Genomic DNA, 19,392 nt, shown 5'->3' with positions numbered 1-19,392 from the left:
TTACCCTGACTCCCCTGACAGACCCTCATCAACAATTGCTTCTCAATATATTGAACTTGATGGTGTAATACCGCCCTCCCTCTCCACAGGACAATTAACTGAGCATAAACAATGACAGGCTCACTTAGGAATCCGTGGCACTCGGCCACAGGGGGAAAACTGAGGGGAAATCAGCTGTTCTAATTTTTAGTCAAGAACCACAAGATCGTGCAGGAGTGTGTGTGTGCATGTGTGTGTGTCTGTTGGCCCATGTGGCAAGCATGAGCACACAGTGAGAATAACAACAGCTGAATATATGCACTTCTATTAATACTGATGCATGAGCAGGTTGTGTGTGTGCAGTGGGTGTGTGTGGGTGTGTGTGTGTGTGTTCTTGAGAACACTCCATGGCGAGCAGTTGAGTATATTGTGACTGATTTAATCTTGGCATGTACAAGTCCAGATCATTCTGGTGCCAGGAAACAGCTTGTGACATAATGTTGCTTTAAGGGAGTCTAGATTTTGCAAAGTATTCTCACATTACATTAAGGGATTATGAGTGAAGTACTGCTCATTCTGGAACATGTGACTCGTTTGTTGTTTAATGGCAGCCCTTTCGAGGCAAATATGGCAAATAACCTTGAGCACGATGAGGCATGTGCGTCACGGAGCTTGTCTACTAAGCTATGCAGTCATCTCTATAACCCAACTGTATTCACTTTACTTGTTACTTAGTTTAATATTCTTCCTCTGCTGGACATTTGGAAGTGTTCATGGCGGGGAAAGCCAGTTGGTCAGGGTGGCCCCTGTGTTGGTGCTATTTGAGTAGGTAATTGTGAACACCAGTGAAGGCCGTCTCAGTAGAATGAAAAGGAACAGCTGCTGACTTGATGCGTGCATTTCGTTGCAAACTGTCCCAAGAAAAGTATAGAAAATAAATTAAAAACTGCAAGTTTTTAATGTACTACTAAATAACGTTAATAATTACAAAAGGTCATATAGGTCCTTTTACAGATATATATATATATGTTGTGTGTGTTAAAATCTCAATTATTTGAAGGATAATTAAAGTTCAGTATTGAGATTTATTTATTTATTGTCCATTCTGCATTGTTGAAAATGTGTCACATTGATGGAAACTGTTTTATATAAAGAAAGACAAAAAAGCTGGTTGTGTTTGGCTCAGCTCTGTTAATTCTAGCTGATGACAGCTCTTGTAATTTGACAGACAGCCATCATAAAGAAGATGAAGGGTCCACTGGAACATATGTTTCTGACACTTTTATTATTATATATTGCTCTCGGCTTGTGTCCGCCTATCTTTCCTTCTCTCCCATTCATCAGTCCTCTCTTTCTTTCTACAGTGGTGTCGCAGGGGCCAGTGTGTTAAGAGGGGTGACGAGGGTCCGAGGCCTCAGCATGGCCAGTGGTCAGAGTGGTCATCCTGGTCTGCATGCTCACGAAGCTGTGAGAGTGGAGTCACCTATCGAGAGAGACAATGCAGCAACCCCAGGTAGAGAAACAGCAAATTCAGCTGTGCGTGTTCAAAAAATATTAGAACAGCACACAAGTATTAATATCGTCAATCAGTTCGGTAGGAAATTATGAAATTGGTGGATCTCCATGAAGACTGGGCAGTGACAGGGAAGTGAACTGGCATCAGAGGTAATAAAGTTCATCTGAGAAAACGGTTCAACCACACCCCTGAGAAAATGTCAACAGACCAGCCCCTGCCATCTATTCAAAATGTCCTGCGGTGGGGGTATGTGCTATCTGTGTGTGCTCTAGTCATCCTACTGCTGTCTGGTGGAACAAGCATTAGAATGATAATGATATGGAGCATTTAATTTCATGCAGAAGAGCAGACTTTGTTCTACACATCATGCTTCTTTCACTTCAAGCTTTGTCTGTAGTGTTTGAAACACATGATTGAAATAGTGATGAACACTGACATGGGACTGTTGCATCATCACTCATCTGTCCATGCTGCCCCCCCCCCCGACTCATCAATCACTCAGGATTATTCACACGTCCGATCTGTGAGGGGGCCCTATCCCATATGCTTCCTCTTTATCATGCCATGCCAAGATCCTGACAAGTGGTGAGCTAAATTAGACGGGGTGGGGAGGGAGGCAAGATGGTGCTGTCTCGTAAGCAAAACATGGGGTGGGGGTGGGGGTTGATGACAGAAAGGGGATTTAAAGGAGGAGAGATGAAATACAGCGATATCAAAGGGGAGAATCTAGGGGCAAGAGAGAGATATGTGACAATATGATTGGTGGGAGGGGGGGGGGGGTTATAGAAAGGGTAATTGTTGGATTTTATGGAATGGCCTGGGGATACACAGCTGTGATTGGAGAAGACTTCACAAAGACGCAGCCCCATACACACTGAATATTATTCTCTTATTCGTCAGAACTTCACAGTAACGCATCACAATCTGACATTACCTGTTACTTCTCACATATCCGGGTTCATTTGCTTTTTTACTGTCACTGCCAAAGACTCCGTTGGGTTCAAATATAGATACATTGCTTTTTTTCATTTTTTTTATAATAAATTGGACTACAAAGGAATATGTGGAAAGTCAAAAGTTATGTTTTAGGTCTTTTTTTCTATTAAGTAGGTGTTTGGTTTTACATAGAGAAAAGCTTAAAAACACTTATATGAAAACAGGTACTTATTCCAAAAATGTCTGTAGTCTCAATTTCTATTAGGGAAAATGGTGCGTGGTCAACCATTATGCTCAAATGTTTGATGAATCACTATAGCATGCAGTGAGGGGTTGACACAAGGTGCAGCTGTTAATTTTGTATTAGTAGGTTTGGTGAAATGCTTCTTTACAGTGAGATACACCAATATGTGTAAAAGCTTTATATAAACATTGAGCATGACATGGGCCTTCCACTGGGACATACCATACACCTGTGAGACGATGGGACAAGTGGACATTCCACAAACGCACACAAATGAAACACCGAATAAGCTTTAACAACATATTTTTCATGTCTACTCCGCAGACCTGCATATGGAGGGAAGTTCTGTGACGGGTTGTTCAGGTCGTACAAACTTTGTAACACAGAGGACTGTCCCCCCAACGCCGTTGACTACAGAGCGGCGCAGTGCGCAGAGTTCAACAGCAAGCAGTTCAGAGGATGGTACTATACCTGGAGGCCATACACCAGAGTGGATGGTAGGACTGAAAGACCGTCTGTCCATAAATCTAATTTGGCCTTGCAGTGGAAGGAAGCTATGTAAATCACGGTTAATGCATATTTCTATTTCATTCATTCATTTGTGCTTTTTTACTATAATACTGCAACTGTTTTCTTTTGGCTAGTGGCCAAGATAAAACTTGGGGGGGGGGGGGTTATATACCCTTGCCACCAGAATACCCAGAATTGTCACATAAATAATTTGTCCCTGTGGTTTTATTTGTCCAGATCAAGACGTATGCAAACTGTACTGCTTTGCTGAAGGCTATGACTTCTTCTTTGCGCTGGCTAGCAAAGTTAAGGATGGGACGCTCTGCTCACAGGACAGTTCTAATGTCTGCATTGACGGATTATGTGAGGTAACACTAATCTCGTTGTATATCCATTATGCAATGACAATAGAGGCTTTCCATTCTACTTAAGAAGGTCATGCAGCAACGCGGTACCATTGTTTGACTGAAGCTTGATTTCAGTGATTTGTTTTTTCCATAGATGATATCATGTGTCTTTGAAGTTGAGCTCCACATGTTGAGAGCAGATTTAGCAGCAAAGATGCGCTTTCACATCTCTTTAATGTCGTGAAAAAGTATCGTTTTTTTTCTGTCAAAACAAAGGGGACTGGTGATGGCAATTCTCAGTTGTGATTTATGTCATTGTATGTTGAAATGTTGTATTTAATGTAAATCATTTGCACAAGTGTGAAAAGGAGTCGTGTTTTTCTCGTGCAGAGAGTGGGCTGTGACCGTGTGTTGGGCTCAACAGCTGGGCCCGATGCTTGCGGGGTTTGTAAAGGAGACAACTCCACGTGCAAGATCCACAAAGGACAATTCACCAAGCAGCATTATACTAACCGTAAGAAAACCCGCTGGGTTAACTGATTTTGATGAAAATATATTTCAAAGATTTGTTTCTTTTTTTTTGTCTTTCGCCATTTTGAAGATCTTATAAAGATACAAAAATATGTTTCCCTGGGTTTATAAATTATATTATTGAAATTGTTTTGTCAGTCATTGTTTTTACATACCATTTGGTGCCTGTTCAAAGTTTGGTGTTCTTTTTCAGAGTACTACGGGGTGGTAACGATCCCAGCAGGGGCTCGGAGTATCCGTGTCATAGAACTGAACACATCCAGCTCCTACCTGGCTGTCAGGGACACCCGTAGAGGCTACTACCTCAACGGACAGTGGACAGTGGACTGGCCAGGCAGACATCCTGTCGCTGGAGCCATTTTTGAATACAAGAGACCCTATAACAGACCAGAGAGCCTCATATCAACTGGCCCCACTAATGAGACTCTAGTCATAGAGGTAAGACCTGAGAGATAGCAGATACAGTAAATCCCCAATGACTTGCATGCATATTTTATATATGTGGTGCTTGTTTATTGGCCGTCACATCGTTCTTTTCACATTCTTTCTCCTGCAGATACTATTGCAGGGCTGGAACCCAGGTGTACGGTGGGAATACACCCTGAAGAAAACTGATGAGAAGAGAAATCACATCAAACACAATTTCACATGGGCCATTGTACGATCCCAGTGCTCCACAACTTGTGCCGGAGGTGAGTGTAGATAAGAACGACATGAACATCTAGCACTGAGCTTAAAAGGTGTTTTTCCAAGCTGCCTTATATCAAAGTGTCTTTAGAGTCTTTTCATCTTCCCTAACACATTCAATCTTTTGTGCAGGCAAATTTTCTTTTTGTTTGTTTTTCCAAAACTTTTTTTTTTTTTTATTGTTTGCCAGAAATATAATTCAAAGTCAAATGTGTTGATGAAAAAGAACACATCACCTTTAGATCTTCAACCTGGCCTGGCATCTAAAGCTCAGTCTGACCTCTGTGATCTATAATGAGGCGTTTAGCTGCAGGTTAAATGGAGAGAGGGGAGCGTTCCCATCATTAGTGAAGACACATTAGTAGCTCTTGTTTTGGACTGGTGTGACTTCCTCTTGTTCAAATAGAGAGCTGCTATTTCATGCACGCACACACACACACAAAGAAATGCTGCATAAGCACACACACGCATGACTTCAACCAGTGGCCTTTGTCCCACCAGAGGACTAGTATGAAATTAGCACATAAGCACACAGCCTGCATAGACGCTGGCCTGATTTGAGGCAGGAGGTCAGTGAACAACGATATGTGCACGACCGAGGTGGTGTGTGAGCAGTCATGTGTGTTCACTCATACACATTTCTTTTTTGCCAGAGATTATATGTGTATGGGTGTGAACAAAGCCCCCAGTGTAGTGTTTCTATTGATTGACAGTGCAGGCTAAAGTCGTCGCCCCCCCCCCATGTCTGAGGCAGTCAACCCCAACAACCTCCACCTCTTTGTGTCCTGATTGTAGGCCACGATGGGTTAGGGGTCATTTACTTTATTAAAGAGTGTCACTGACTGACCTGCGTGTGTTGAGATGTGCAGACTAACCGTGCCTAAGGCCAAATACCTGCCGTGGTATCTGTGAGGCCAGGTTTCGGGTTTCACAGGAATTAAGTGACGCGGTCAGATTTTGTATTTGAGCCGGAACAAACTGACACAAAACACCAGGTTCCTAATTTTCCTCTTAGAACGCAAATGATGACAATTAACAACAAAGTTGGTTGCTTAAAAAATGTTTGAGTGTTCGTATGTTACAGAGACCGAATTGTTCCCTTGTACATTACACATCTTCATGGAAGTGTGGTGAAAAAAACAAACGTATGGATGACAAACCACAGATATTTTACACCTACATGGAATCGGTGTGTGAAAGAAATAGCATATAGTTGCTTTGTTAAGCATTTTCCACATATCATGCACGGATTACCGGTATATGATATGTCAGATTACCGTATATATCTTCAGTTAAATAAACTTTTTATAACTATTCCATAAATATGCAATCCACTATTGCAATTTAAAAGTTTTAATTCAAATAGAAAATTCGATTATTCTGTAATAATGATTGACTTTATATAACCAATACAGGCCAGATGAGCACCAAATCAGCATGCTACAAAGACATGAGAGTGCAGGTGAACACATCCTACTGTAATCCCAGAACAAGACCAGCTACTGGACCGATGCCCTGCAACACCCATCCATGCCCTGCCAGGTCAGACCCGCTTTGCTGCTCTATCATATGACAGTGTTGTGTCTTCTAGTTACAGCAGTGCTTATGTTGCAAATAAATAACAGTTGGGGTTTTTTTGTTTTTTATTGAGGTTAATGGTTTCTATTAAAGAGATTGTTCTGGTGAAATGGCACACATATATTGTTTGGATTGGCAGAAACTTTCATTGCAAACATTTTTACTTCCCAGAACATAAAACCGGATCACTTTATTGATTGACTAACCTTTAATCAGTCTTAAGACATTCCCATCTGCCTCGGCTGCAGTTCATGTTTTGTGCTAATGAACAAATAACGGCACGCTAACTTGCCAGACCAAAATGGCTGATGCAGTAAACATGATAACTGTTTAACATCAGCATGCTAATGTTAGCAGTCCTCACATGCTGGAGGACTGCTGTGCCAAAGTAGGCCTGCAGCCTCATAGAGCTGGTAGCGTGGCTGTAGATTCATGTTTAAGAAAAATAAATTCTTTGACTGATGAAAAATCACAACTCATCCAGCTCAAACCTCCGTAATGTCATTGATAATCTGTGCGCTCAGACCTTTGTGTATGACCTCATAAATATATCCGCTCTGATTTTAACCGGCTCTCAATCTGGGGGTCATTAAAACATGGTATTTGATTGTTGCAAAGATTTCATCATATTTTCTTGATACTTGAAAAAGAGGGAATATTTGGCCCTTTTGGGCCTCCAGATTTCAAGGTATGTCAATTAATCACCCATTCATTTGATGTACGCTGGAAGGCCTCTCTACTGTACTGCAGGCTATGTGATAGTCACAAATGACTCTGTCAGTTTGACATTCTATACATGCAGGCTCATGCTTCATACTTGTGTAGACAATTTCAGGGACCTCCAGTAAAAAAAAAGTAGATTTCGCATACTACATTTTTAATGTTCATTTTTCTGTTTTTCAAAGTTTTTGCCAAAAATGGTTGCAAAACACAGAAAAAAGGGGCTTGAAAACACCAACATGTGCAAACCAGGGCAGTAGCTGTCAAAGGAACTTTTCAAAATCAACGCCATGGAATGAGATCACAGTAGTGGTCCGGCAAAGCTGCATTCAAGAAGTATTAACATACCGGTACTCAGCAGTGTCTGCAGCACAAAGAAAACTGGCCAGTCTGGCTGTTGTTCTGTTCATACAGTAGTGCTCAATCTGCATATCAAACCATGATGGAGATGGTTCACGTGCAGCTGTCATCGTTTCTGGAGGAATTGTATTTTACCACTTGACACATCATTTACAAAAGATTACACTGTTTAGAGTTGCATGTTTTCAGTTCCTTAAGAAGGGCATTATTGTGTAAATCACTGGCAAAGCCTCAGCAAAGGTTATGGTCGAATCATTATAAACAGCCCCTTAGGCTTTAACCTTCCTCCTCCTCCTCTTCCTGACTGCCATGTGTTACTGATCTGCGACACCTACACATCTGTTCTGTAGTTTCTTGACATGTCCTTGTCATAAAGAGCTGTTTATTGGTTGAGTCAGCTCTTCCAAATTTCTCACACTATCTCCCCATATAAAATGAATAAAAGGTGTCAATGCGGCACCAACTGGATTCTGTGCCGTTTCCCAGCCAAGTAAACCACCTGTTCTGTAATGATGACATGTCCCTCTCTTTTAATGAAAACATGACGTTTTGGCCAAAGCACATGTGGGGCAGTTCCAGTAGATAGTCTGTCTGTGTTTTAATCTTGTTCAGCATGATACCTCATCAAGTGTCAGGAACGGTTAGCTTCTGTGTTTGTTTAACACAGCAGGCCAAAAACTTGTTACCCTTTTCAAACGTAACATCACTTTGGGACACAAATGCAGAAGAGCACGCCAGATCTCCATCAAGGCCCACCAGAGACATTTAAATTAGTAGTTTAAAACACATTGCCATACGCAAAATGCAGCAGAACCGATCAGGCAGATTAGTTCATCCATTCCCTGCTGACCCTCAGAAAGTTGTATTTTTCCCACAGGTTTGCACTAGAAATAAGCTCAGGATTCATTTGCATTTGGGAACCAAAGTAGGATATGTTATCGTGTATTAAAGGTTTGCTTTCAGGTTGTCGCTGCCAAGAGGGCTTTTCTCGGTGTTGTATAATGTGACTGCTGACACTTAGAGTGGCACTAACACATTTAAAATGATTTATGATGAGACAGACAGAAGGAAAGTGGGAGCAAGACTCACTAATGATTCTATGGTTTCAGGGTGTGGTTCTGTGGAATCTTGGCTCGGCTCAGTTGGTTCAGTCACTGTCTATCCCTGATATATATATATTGCCAAGGCAGGGGATCAAAGATCAGTCAACATGGTCCAGCATTATGGACATCATAGGGAGTGGTGCGCCTGTTGACAGGCAGGACATGTGTGTATACACGAAGACACGCACAGGGGAAATGTCCCTCCCTTGTCTGTGTAGCTCTGGACAGTGTCATGATGGGTAAAAACCTGGCCAGAAAACTAATCAGGACAAAAACATTCCTGGGATAATACTGGTTTAAATTAGTGGGAGCGTGAGACTTTGTTGATGAAAATGGCCTATTTTAGGCCAAAGCATCACAAAATAATTATAATGGCAGTATAAATAAAGATGCATTAATTGTCTGCTGTTTTTCCGTGTACATGTACATGTGCATGTGCATGTGCAGTGACTAACAGTGTGTCCCTCCTACTGCAGATGAAATAATACTTCCCCATAGTGAATTTGTGTGTGAACTTTTAAAATGTCACGCAGCCCAGATCTCTGGGGCTTACATACGTCCTGAAAGGGAAGTGTACCAGTCCAAGGTACTGAAAAGATGCATAAGACATGGAAATAAAGAGTGTCCCTCTGTAGTGTGGTGTAGAGGTCCTACTATTATTAAGCATCATTTGAATAAAGTACTGCTGTTTTTTCTTTCTAATACAGACTGTTGCTTAGAAAAGCAAGGCAGCTTAAATGTATACTTTGTTTGCATCAGTCTGTTTCACTTTTTTTTGCGTGTATCACAACAGAAGACATTCGTAGGCTAAGTAACAAATGCTTTGCATGCACAAAATGGGATTGCTAAAGTGTATTCCCAAATGTAATAAAGCTAAAACTAGTCATGCTTCTACCCTCCGCAGAGCGCAGACCGCTGCACAGATGTTGTGCTATTACAAAAGTGGCATCCCCAATGCAATTTAATCCCACAAATTGGAAGGAATAATTAGTGTAGTTGCTTTGAATTATCACTGTCTAAAGTTACTAGGACGCGTAAGTGATTTAGACAGACATGCCATTTTTTACGGCATGAAAAGTGAAAAAGACTTTGTCCACCAAACCTTTCATCTGTGGACTATCTGACTTTCTATAGCTCCGAGCAAACTGCTTCAGCATGTGGAGAAATCCAAAGCTTGGCATGCCTGCCATGCCGAGTCACAGTTGCTAAGCTATAACAGGACAATCAATGGTCAGGGGGAGGGGTTTATCATACACTTGGTTTATACTGTATATATAACCTCTGTGTATTGGCTTTATTAATTTTGCTGACATGGTGATTCTCTTTCTGAATTTGCTAGTCCGATGTCTGAAATTATTAATCATAAACAAAGTTTAGGCTGTAGCCTCATTTAGCAGATCAAAAATATACAATTCTTAATAGCACCAAAAATATATATATATATAATATAGAGTATAGAAGATACTGGATAATCCCCAAATGGTTATTTTCAGTAGATAATGATCAAATAAAGCAATATATTTAGAGTTGTCTCTTAAGGAATAACAAGAGCTCTCATATGTAGACTTTTGACAGCTGCTGCTGAGGCGTCAATTCCTCTGTGTCTCTATTCTGAGTATTCCCATGCACACTCTTAGCAATGGTCTGAAATATCAGCCAAATTCTTGAAAATGAAGTGGACACTGCTGACAAGTTGTCCTTTGATTTACGAGCAGAGAGGGGTTTCGCTATACGGCGCTGACCTCATCTCGGTCGGTGTTGCCTAGAAAGGTTTTGTTGTTGAATGAAGCTTTATACCCGCCTACATGTAGAAAACGTTTTCATATTCTGTAGCCAAGTCAGCCCTTTTAAAATGGGTTTGAAACTGTCAATGTATTTTAGCATTTGAATGCCAACACCCGACAGGGCCTTGTTGTATCTTTGTCCCTGGACCTTGTCGCCTCTTTTTCTGAGTCCCTTTCTTTCAAAGCGTTTGCTGTTAAGATGGGGATTATTTAGCTCAGGTCTGTTCTATTCAAAACCGTTATTGTCTGCACACAAATGAGTACAAATCATAAACATAAACAGGATACACACAGTCATGGTGTACTATGCTGTTGGCTCCATCATGTTGTCAAGATCAGAATGATGGTCATCATCGCCATGAGGGGAACGGTTGTGGTATCTGATTACTGTTGGTCTCACTTCCACCCAAACTCTTTTAACCCCCTCATCAGGACGCTCAAGGAACAATTTCAATGTCTCAACTGTACCCCGCCCAATAAACACAGCAGTCCACAGTTTAAAATGACTAAAAAACAGTTATAGTAACATTGATGCGTGCATTGTCTGAACTATATTCATGTTCATATTCCTTCTGTTGTTCTAATAATCTTAGTCATCTCTTTCCAAGTCGGTTTTCTGCAAAAAAGAAAAAAAACCCGAATGTGCACCAAAGGCACCAAATCCAAGCATTCAATATGGAAATAATTGATTCACACCATTTACGTCATGTTTTATTGTAACTATAGCAGCTGTTCCATGGTGGAGTTTTCCTCCTCATTGCAGTGTCTGCGCCTTAATATTTCCTTCTTTCTCACTTTGTGTATGTCCCCGTGTTGGAACAGGTATCCTAGTGAAAATCCCGTACGACGACGGCAGAGCTGGGCCGTATTTATAAAATAATAATTGTGTTGACAGAAAACATACATGTAAAAAGTTGTCATAAAAGAAAGCCTTGTATTCCAGGGCTTTGTTAGGTCAGAGATGTGAAGTCAAAATTGCATGTTTGTGGTTCACTGTGTCATCATGTTCTGTAATGTGCTATGAAGTATATTATGTAGTCACTCCTGATTTGTATTCATTCTCGTGTTCAAGACAAAGTGGTACTGTTGATGACAGTGCACCGCTGCCAGAATTACCTCATTACCTCAAGATCCAAATTATTGCATGTTGTTTCTGAAGCTTTCAACCCCATCTTGTGGCCTCACCGAGCATATGGCGTTGCCCAGTTGTCATGCCCAGTTGTCATGGCATTATCAGCCACATTAATGTGAAACACTGAATGGCTGCAGTTTGTGTTATTGGTGTCGTCTTTGCTTTTTGTTTTTTGCCATGAAGGGTTTGGTGGTCAATATTAATTTTAAAAAAACTTATTCAGAAGTTTACTCACAAATAGCATGTATGACATAGATAGACAAACCCAAACGTGATGCTCAGTGAGAACAACAAAGTAGTTTTTCAACATGAATTCAATATACAAGATACAATGCTATCTATTTTCAGTCAAGAATTTTGTAGCTCTGTCTGTTTCTAGTTTCTCCAATTTTGTGATTGGTTCACACGTGTGTCATTTCACTGGTCGATATGAAGACTGAACCTTTTTTTTACATCTTTCAAAGTAACTGAATTACCTGTACAGTAAATTCATGAACGCTCTTCACTTCCTGTGTGCAAAGCTGGTTAAATTAACATTGTGTCATTACGGAGATTATTTACAGGTTACATAAAGCATTTCACATTTAAGTATCTAAAGAAATCAAAATGTTGTCTTATTGCCCATACTAATAACAATTACGTTTAATCTGGTCTTATCTCTTCTAATCTTGAACTGCTCTGTTTGATTTCACACTTCAATCAATTAGCAAACTAAACGTTCCAGGACCGAAGGGAGGAATCAGAGCAGACATGAGAAGCTTCTCTCTCTCACACCGTTTGTGGGTTTATGCCGACGAGACGAACAAGTCGGTCTTTATCTGCATATTTACAGTCTGTGCTCACGTTGGCATTGCCTGGCAGCCCCAGACAGTGACTGTTTCCATTCCAGTTTACAGACAGTACTTAACGTCTTACTCATCCCTCAGGATGCTGGAGGTACGACAGATGCTCCATTCTCTCCTCAGCCGCTGCAAACACATCAAGTTTGTCAGGGTCATGTCCATCCCACATCTACCTCTGTCTCACAGAGAGATAGGTGGAGATCATCTTTCGTACCTCTCACCCATATCTACAGTAACCCTTAACCCCCCCCCCCCCCCCCCCCCACACACACACACACAAGTAGAGATGAAAAGAAGAGAGCACATAGCAGCACCAGATTGGTTGTGGCCAGACATCCACTCCATTACTTGCATGTGTCTTCGTGCTCAGCTGTAAACATAAGCCCAATGGCCTGAATACTTTGGCATGACGTGTCTTTTCTTTCTGACCTATCCAACCCTTCTCTCTCTCTCTCACCTAACCTTCTTTTTATACACACACACACACACACACACAGATACCACCGAGTAGACAGCTAAAGATAGGTGTCATTCAAACGTTGTTGTGCTCTGGCCTCAGCAGGGCTTTATGGGGTTGTGGCTTTATGATAATCTCATTCTGTCTGCTTGTTTGGCCGTCTCACTGTCTGTAAGTAATTTCTAAATTTGTTCAAATTCACATTCCCTCTGTCTCGCATAGTTTTTTTTATTTATTTTTTTTTAAACTGGGCAACAGGCGCGCCGACCTTTCACTTATCGCCATGCAACCTCGTTCCTAAATACTGATTCAGCCTTCAATGCTGTCGGGAAAATTATTCTGTTACACAACATGTAGTCTTTATTATAAATATCCTTTATATTTATATTTTAAAACTGAATGATAATCATGGTAACCGGGCCGTTTACACATCTTAAATGTTAATGAACAAACCGACTTTTAAGCCAAGTAATGGCATCAGCAAAATGTTCACATCTCTCGTGAACATGAGCCCAGACACTTATAACCTCCTTTGTTTGACACATCAACTCACCCCCAACCCACTGACTTCCATCAGAGCCCTCGTCTTCAGAGTTGGTCAGCCTGACTGTATAGATGGCCACTTCACACCCGGTTCCAAACCTCTGCTGGTTGCTAAAGATCTCAGACCGAAGAAGAAAACAGAAGCCAAACCGGTTCTTAGCTGCAAGGAAAAGCTCTCATTTTACAGTTAATCTATGTTCTAACCTTCACCTGTGGTCAAGGCACAAGACAAAATATGTGCTGAAGGAACCGAACCATGCATGCTAAATTTGACAAGGTGGCTGTGGTCATCATCCCATCCCTGTTATTCTGAGGCCCAGCCTGCAGTTACTTCATTTTGCTGTGTCTGCAGGAGTAAGCTGCACAAGACAGGATTGCATCATGGAAAAAGGTTTTTGATACTTGGTCGTGTTTGGAGCATGATATCATCTCGTCTCACCGTGCCGACAGACTGGCACACTGATATAAGCAGAGAAGCCGACTCACCTATGTGTAAAACACACCAGTACAGTGGCATAGCTATAAACACAGGTCAGTGGTTATTTAATGCCCCGGGTGGGCAGCTAGATGAACCGCAGAGACGAAGTGACACCAGGATATGTGATCCTCTGTGCGTCGGTCCAGACAGACGTTACTCATCATCTAATAACGCTTACAAATAACATAACAAAGATCATAAGGTGGTTTTTAACTTAATATAGTCTTAATCTCTACCTTATGCCTGTGGCAGGGGGGGGGGGGGTCACTGAAGTGGTACATTTGTTCCTTCAGTTTTAATTACAGATATAATTTATCACTAACTCGGGTTGAGAAAGAAATATTGTAAATATCTGATGAAAGAGTCTAAATGATATTTTTTGAAGAATGGAATGGCGCCATATTGTTGCAGGTTGTGTTGTTTCATAAAAAGAATCCACAAGATCAGTGAATCACACTGAGCAGCCATGCTTCATCCTTAAAAAAATCCTGCAGTTTTAAATCAAGACGATAAATTGAATGTCCTCGTGAATGCAAAACCTAATGTGTCCAAATATTTATCCTGCCTTTAAAAAGAGGTGGCTCTAAAATGTATTTTAGTTGAACATCAGTTGCATCTATTTATGTATATAATCACTCTGTGAGGGTTTAATTCCTATTCCTGCACCTAGGGCCAATAAATATCATCAGAGGATGTTAAATATGTTACGTATGTGTTGATCGCTTGGTCTAATGTTCAGAGGAAATAGCAATAGAACATCACATCATCCTTTGGTGATACGCCGGCATGTATCTTCCTCCTGACACGCTATAACACGTGAAAGACCAGGTGGAATTTCTCCATCCATTATTTATTTAGATTCGATCGTGCATGTATAATGCCATTTGCAGCTACGCTCGTCTGATCCTTCTCATACAACATTCCAAGCAAGTGATGCAACAAATTATTACAAATGAAGTTTAGACTGTTAATATAAACAATTGCAAGTGCTAAAAGCTATGTTTTAGGGGTTGTTTGTGGTAGATCTTAGGAAACTGCAGGGTGGATACATTGGGGCGAGGATGACATATTGTGTGTTGAGGATGGAGCTGCCTACACCTTGTGTTTCGGGTCTCTTCGGAAGTATGCAAAAACGATTTGAGGAAAATAGAAGGAATAGGGGCTCAGGCATGTTGATGTGCTGGGTCACAGTGGACTAAAAATAAGAGTATACTGTACTATCCTAAATTGAGCACTCTTCAGGAGCACCACAATTCATATTTTTGAAATCGCTAACATACATATAGAAGCATACAGTTCATTTGGTTCATTCTGAGGTAATTATGAAATAAATGTGTGTTGATTAGGGCCTGAAAGTGGGAAATTTGGTGATTTCTTTTTTTAGTAGAGCTTAAATGATGGATTTACAAGCCTGGTGTTTGTACCCATTAATAAATCATGTCTGAAGGCAACAATATATTAAGATCAGTGTTTAGTCACACATTTCATTTTTATATGTATGGCTGACATTGTTGTCATTTTCTGCGAAGCAAAAATATGTTTAACTCTGAAAGATGAAGAAAGATGTTTGTTAAAAAGAAGTTCAGAGCGATTTAGGCTTTAGTTGAACCAACAGTCAGTTTTTATTTTGGAGCCTTTTGAAAGATCTGCTGGGTCTGGCAGTTAATAGAGGTGTTATAACAGCATCTATAACTGCTATGATTGTACACTTATTGTGTCATTTCTTAAGTCTAATTAAATGATTGCGGAGCCATGTGTGTCGACTCAGTGGGCTTGTGTTGTGTTGTCCCAGCTGGTCTGTAGGAGGGTGGGGGGGGTGCAGCCGGAGCTGTGGAGGAGGGGAGCAGACCCGGAAGGCCCAGTGCATCCAGAGACGCAGTCGGACTAACCTAGATGACCTGGATGACTCGCGCTGCACCCAGCCCACCCCAGCCAGGAAGCAGTCCTGCAACACACACAGCTGTCCAGCCGTCTGGACTGCTGGTCCGTGGTCTCAGGTAAGCATGTGTGAAATTGATCTACGGCTGTCATGCAGGGATGAGAGCTTTCATTGTGCTTTAAGTCACTGGATGCACACTACTGAAGTAGTTATCCACAGTGGGGGGTAGGGGGGCACTTTAAAGTTGCACAATCACCCATTCAGCCTGGAGCGCTTCACACAATGTGTTTTGAAGTGAACCCTAGCGTTGATGGCTTCACCACATTTTATGATCTCAGTCTCTTTAAACTGCTAATGTTCACATTGAGACCTCCCCAGTTCAGTTCTCCGTCCAAACCCACTGCACTGTTTTTAAGTGCCATTTTACACCAAATACCCCAAAACTGCCTTCCACAACCAGAGTCCGGTTTACTTCCTCGGTGGTGTGTCGCAGTTCCCTGATGTAATGGAACCCATTCAAAGATTTGTATTTAGGCTGTGCCATATCACATATGCATAGGACTAAAGGCAAATAGCGGGAGGAATTTTTAGACGACCTCAAAGGAATTAATAAGGATGTAAAGCAAAAGAAATGTCACTGTGTAGTATGTGAATAAATGTTAGCCATGTTGAAGTGATTTCCATGCATAGCTGGCTGAGATCTTTAGGCAGGGACATATTTTTTTGCCCAAGTCATCTAATAGCTATGCTATGCAAAATCTTGGATTCATCCGCACAAATTCCTACAGCTAGCAGTAATAAATTCAGCTACATGCGAGAGAGACAGAGAAGCAATTCGTTTGTGCTGTTGTTGGATCATAATCAGATAATTAACAGTTATAAAGGGAAAGACGTGGACTGAAGCTTCACCATTGCTTAACTTGACAGTGCTCTCGTAAGTGTGGAAACGGCGCGAGGAAGCGGACGGTGCTGTGTACGAGCGCCAACCCCGGTGTCCGGACGTCAGACAGTTTGTGTGCAGGCCTGCCAAAACCCACCAGTCAAGAATCCTGTTTCATCAAACGCTGCCCAAAACAGCGTAAAGTTCAGTGGTTCGTTTCTACATGGCAAGAGGTAATAGTAGAAAGCAGCTATATGTGATAGTAAAGCATTGAAAGTATCATTTAACTCGGGTAAACGACTTATCTCTCTGTCCTTTCTGTTTCTTTGATTGTCCAGTGTTCAGTAACATGTGGCCTTGGTCATCAGGCGCGCTTCATCAAGTGTGCAGAGAAGGTGTGTAAAAGGACCTCAAGTTTAGTCGCATTCTGCAAAATGATGATTCCCTCGCAGTAAATTACTAACTTTACTACCCCGTTTGTCACTATGACACTTGCTGTGACATATTTTGGATTTCCATAATACAGGACACTGCAGGAAAATACAGAGAGCTTGCTGCCAAGAAGTGTCACCACATCCCCAAGCCCATCGTGGAGCTCCAGAGGCCCTGCATCCAGACCGAGTGTCCCATCCGCACTACGCCTCCAGTCCACCGGTGGAGCACGTATCATCACTCCTACCCACCTCAACCCCTCCCTCTGCCTCCGCCTCAAGCAGAGTGGAAATCATCACCTTGGTCTCAGGTATGTTAATTGGTGAAAGGATCATATAGCTGGATTTAGGCAACGTTATACATCTTTCATGGCATTCATGTAATCTACAGTGTACGGTGACATGTGGAGGCGGAGTGCAGGTCAGGACAGTTAAATGTCTGGAGAAAGGAAAGCCTTCTCCTGACTGTGCCCTCCACCTTAAACCTTCATTGTCCCAGGCCTGCAACACCAACTTCTGCCCACAACCTGAGAAGAAAGGTAAAATAAATAGCCATCATAATTGAATACCAATTTCACACTCTAAACTAGAACTGTGCTTTTCTACCTGTAATCTAAGGAACATTATCTTAAAATATGCTCTTAGATTTTGAATTTTTCTTTCTTTTTTTTTATTGATTTGTTATTTTGTCTCTACAGACAATGCGTGCAAAGATTACTTCAACTGGTGCTACCTGGTGCCCCAACATGGAGTCTGCAATCACAAATTCTATGGAAAGCAGTGCTGCCATTCCTGTTCTAATTCAAACCTTTAACCACAGAGAGTGGATCAATCTGAGTAGTTAAATATGCAAAAGACAATATTTGACATCAGAGCAAAGACAATGTTTTTGTTTAAGTGTGTGGCAAGCACTGAAGAAAAAAAAAGACATTTCAATGAAGTGCAAGAAAGTTGCAGTGCCCTTTCTTCTCCCTGCGATGCCGGACATCTGGATGCAAGGACTTGATGCTGACACTACTACACAGGACTGTCATCGGGATGGTGCAGAAAATAATGTAGAGTATGTGTTTAAATGGCAATCTTGTTTTAAGCAAATAGGACTTGTATGTAACTGAAATGATTTGTACCCAGGACACCCAATATCACCCAAAGGTCAATGATGATGGCAGGACAGCAGAGAAAAAAAAGAGTTTACAAGGTTCCCAGCTTTGCCATAGAACAACATGAACTGAACTCCTGTCTGCACTGCAATTTTTTATCAACAGGAATTCTTGTGCCTGAAAGGAAAAGGCATCATTTAAAGAAACAAATGAAAAACCATGAAGACTTGATTAAATAACAGGTTGGGTCTAATCTTCCTTGGTGGCTGGACGATATTGGGAAGTTTTTTTTTTGCTGTTGTGCAAATTAAAAAAGGAAAATCAAAAATAAATGCATCATAAATAACAACTGTTTTGGGATGATTAAAGCTGTCTGAACTGACTTTTGTACTCAGTGGTGCTACGTCTTTTGTTATCAAATTAATGTGAAATACTCAAGTTTCAGGAAAGAACAAAGGAATTGTTTGACCCATGTACAGTATTGTTTGTTTTATTTATTGGCTTTACGATACAGAAAGACTGTAAAATGTGTCTTTTTATTACACTACCCTAAAGCTCTACCCATTACCTTTATGTTTCGTATTATATTTCAGCAGATTTCATGCTGACAAATTGCACCTTTTTTTATTCAAATAAGTCCAAATCAGCAGTCTCAACCATTATTGATGATCAGCAACAACAATGGAAGCAAAACCTTTGAGAATGCTGTTTGAGGATTCGCTGCCCATTTTTTCCCTAACATTCTCCAATATTGTCGTACAAGTAATGTGTTGTATGCATTAATATGGCACAAAAATGCATTACAGTACATGTTATGGTTGAAATGTGATCACATATGATGGCTAAATGCTAATTCAAGGTGGTTTTCACAGTGTAAACAAATAAATGTGTAGCATGTCAGCGGTGGCCTGACTCCTTATTTCATACACCGGTCCGTTAGAGTGGATTTGATGAAGCCAACTGATCTTAAGATCACCAGACGGCCACCTATATGAGCTTCGATTCAAAAAATGTGTCTTAAAAAGTGAACTGATTGTTGCCCCACTACATTTCTGCATTTAGAAATGGTTCTGTTGTGTTGCTCATTTCAAGTAAATTGTGTTTCACAAAAAATATATATATATATATATATTCAATGCAATTCAGTGACCAAGCCAAATACAGTAGGTCTTTTAAAACCACTTACATTTGTGGATACATTAACACATTATAGCATGATGAAAAGAAATTTAACATGGTGTTTAATAAATTAATTCTAAGCTGTGCAATAGAGTTGCAGTTTATAAAAGGGCACTCTGGTTAACAGTAATGCCAATGTGGTATTAACATTTCAACACCTATGACATATTGTGTCT

At 41.0% G+C, this 19,392-nt stretch overlaps 1 protein-coding gene across 1 annotated transcript in view; it reads left to right on the top strand.

Moving 5' to 3' along the window:
- Window positions 1-17,751, top strand: part of LOC137915438 (A disintegrin and metalloproteinase with thrombospondin motifs 16) — a 44,529-nt gene extending 26,778 nt beyond the window's left edge. The window contains exons 12-24 of the mRNA XM_068758732.1: window positions 1,344-1,492; window positions 3,000-3,172; window positions 3,423-3,553; window positions 3,923-4,046; window positions 4,257-4,501; window positions 4,620-4,755; window positions 6,166-6,292; window positions 15,540-15,744; window positions 16,554-16,739; window positions 16,845-16,901; window positions 17,033-17,248; window positions 17,329-17,476; window positions 17,636-17,751. Of these exons, the coding sequence (XP_068614833.1) occupies window positions 1,344-1,492; window positions 3,000-3,172; window positions 3,423-3,553; window positions 3,923-4,046; window positions 4,257-4,501; window positions 4,620-4,755; window positions 6,166-6,292; window positions 15,540-15,744; window positions 16,554-16,739; window positions 16,845-16,901; window positions 17,033-17,248; window positions 17,329-17,476; window positions 17,636-17,751 (2,013 nt within the window). The remainder of the gene's footprint in view (window positions 1-1,343; window positions 1,493-2,999; window positions 3,173-3,422; window positions 3,554-3,922; window positions 4,047-4,256; window positions 4,502-4,619; window positions 4,756-6,165; window positions 6,293-15,539; window positions 15,745-16,553; window positions 16,740-16,844; window positions 16,902-17,032; window positions 17,249-17,328; window positions 17,477-17,635) is intronic.
- The last annotated feature ends 1,641 nt before the right edge of the window (window positions 17,752-19,392 follow it).

Source organism: Brachionichthys hirsutus, chromosome 3 (genome assembly GCF_040956055.1).
Source record: "Brachionichthys hirsutus isolate HB-005 chromosome 3, CSIRO-AGI_Bhir_v1, whole genome shotgun sequence".
NCBI lineage: Eukaryota > Metazoa > Chordata > Actinopteri > Lophiiformes > Brachionichthyidae > Brachionichthys > Brachionichthys hirsutus.
Note: the sequence above shows the minus strand (reverse complement) of the source record. Positions and strands in the feature narration are given on the sequence as shown.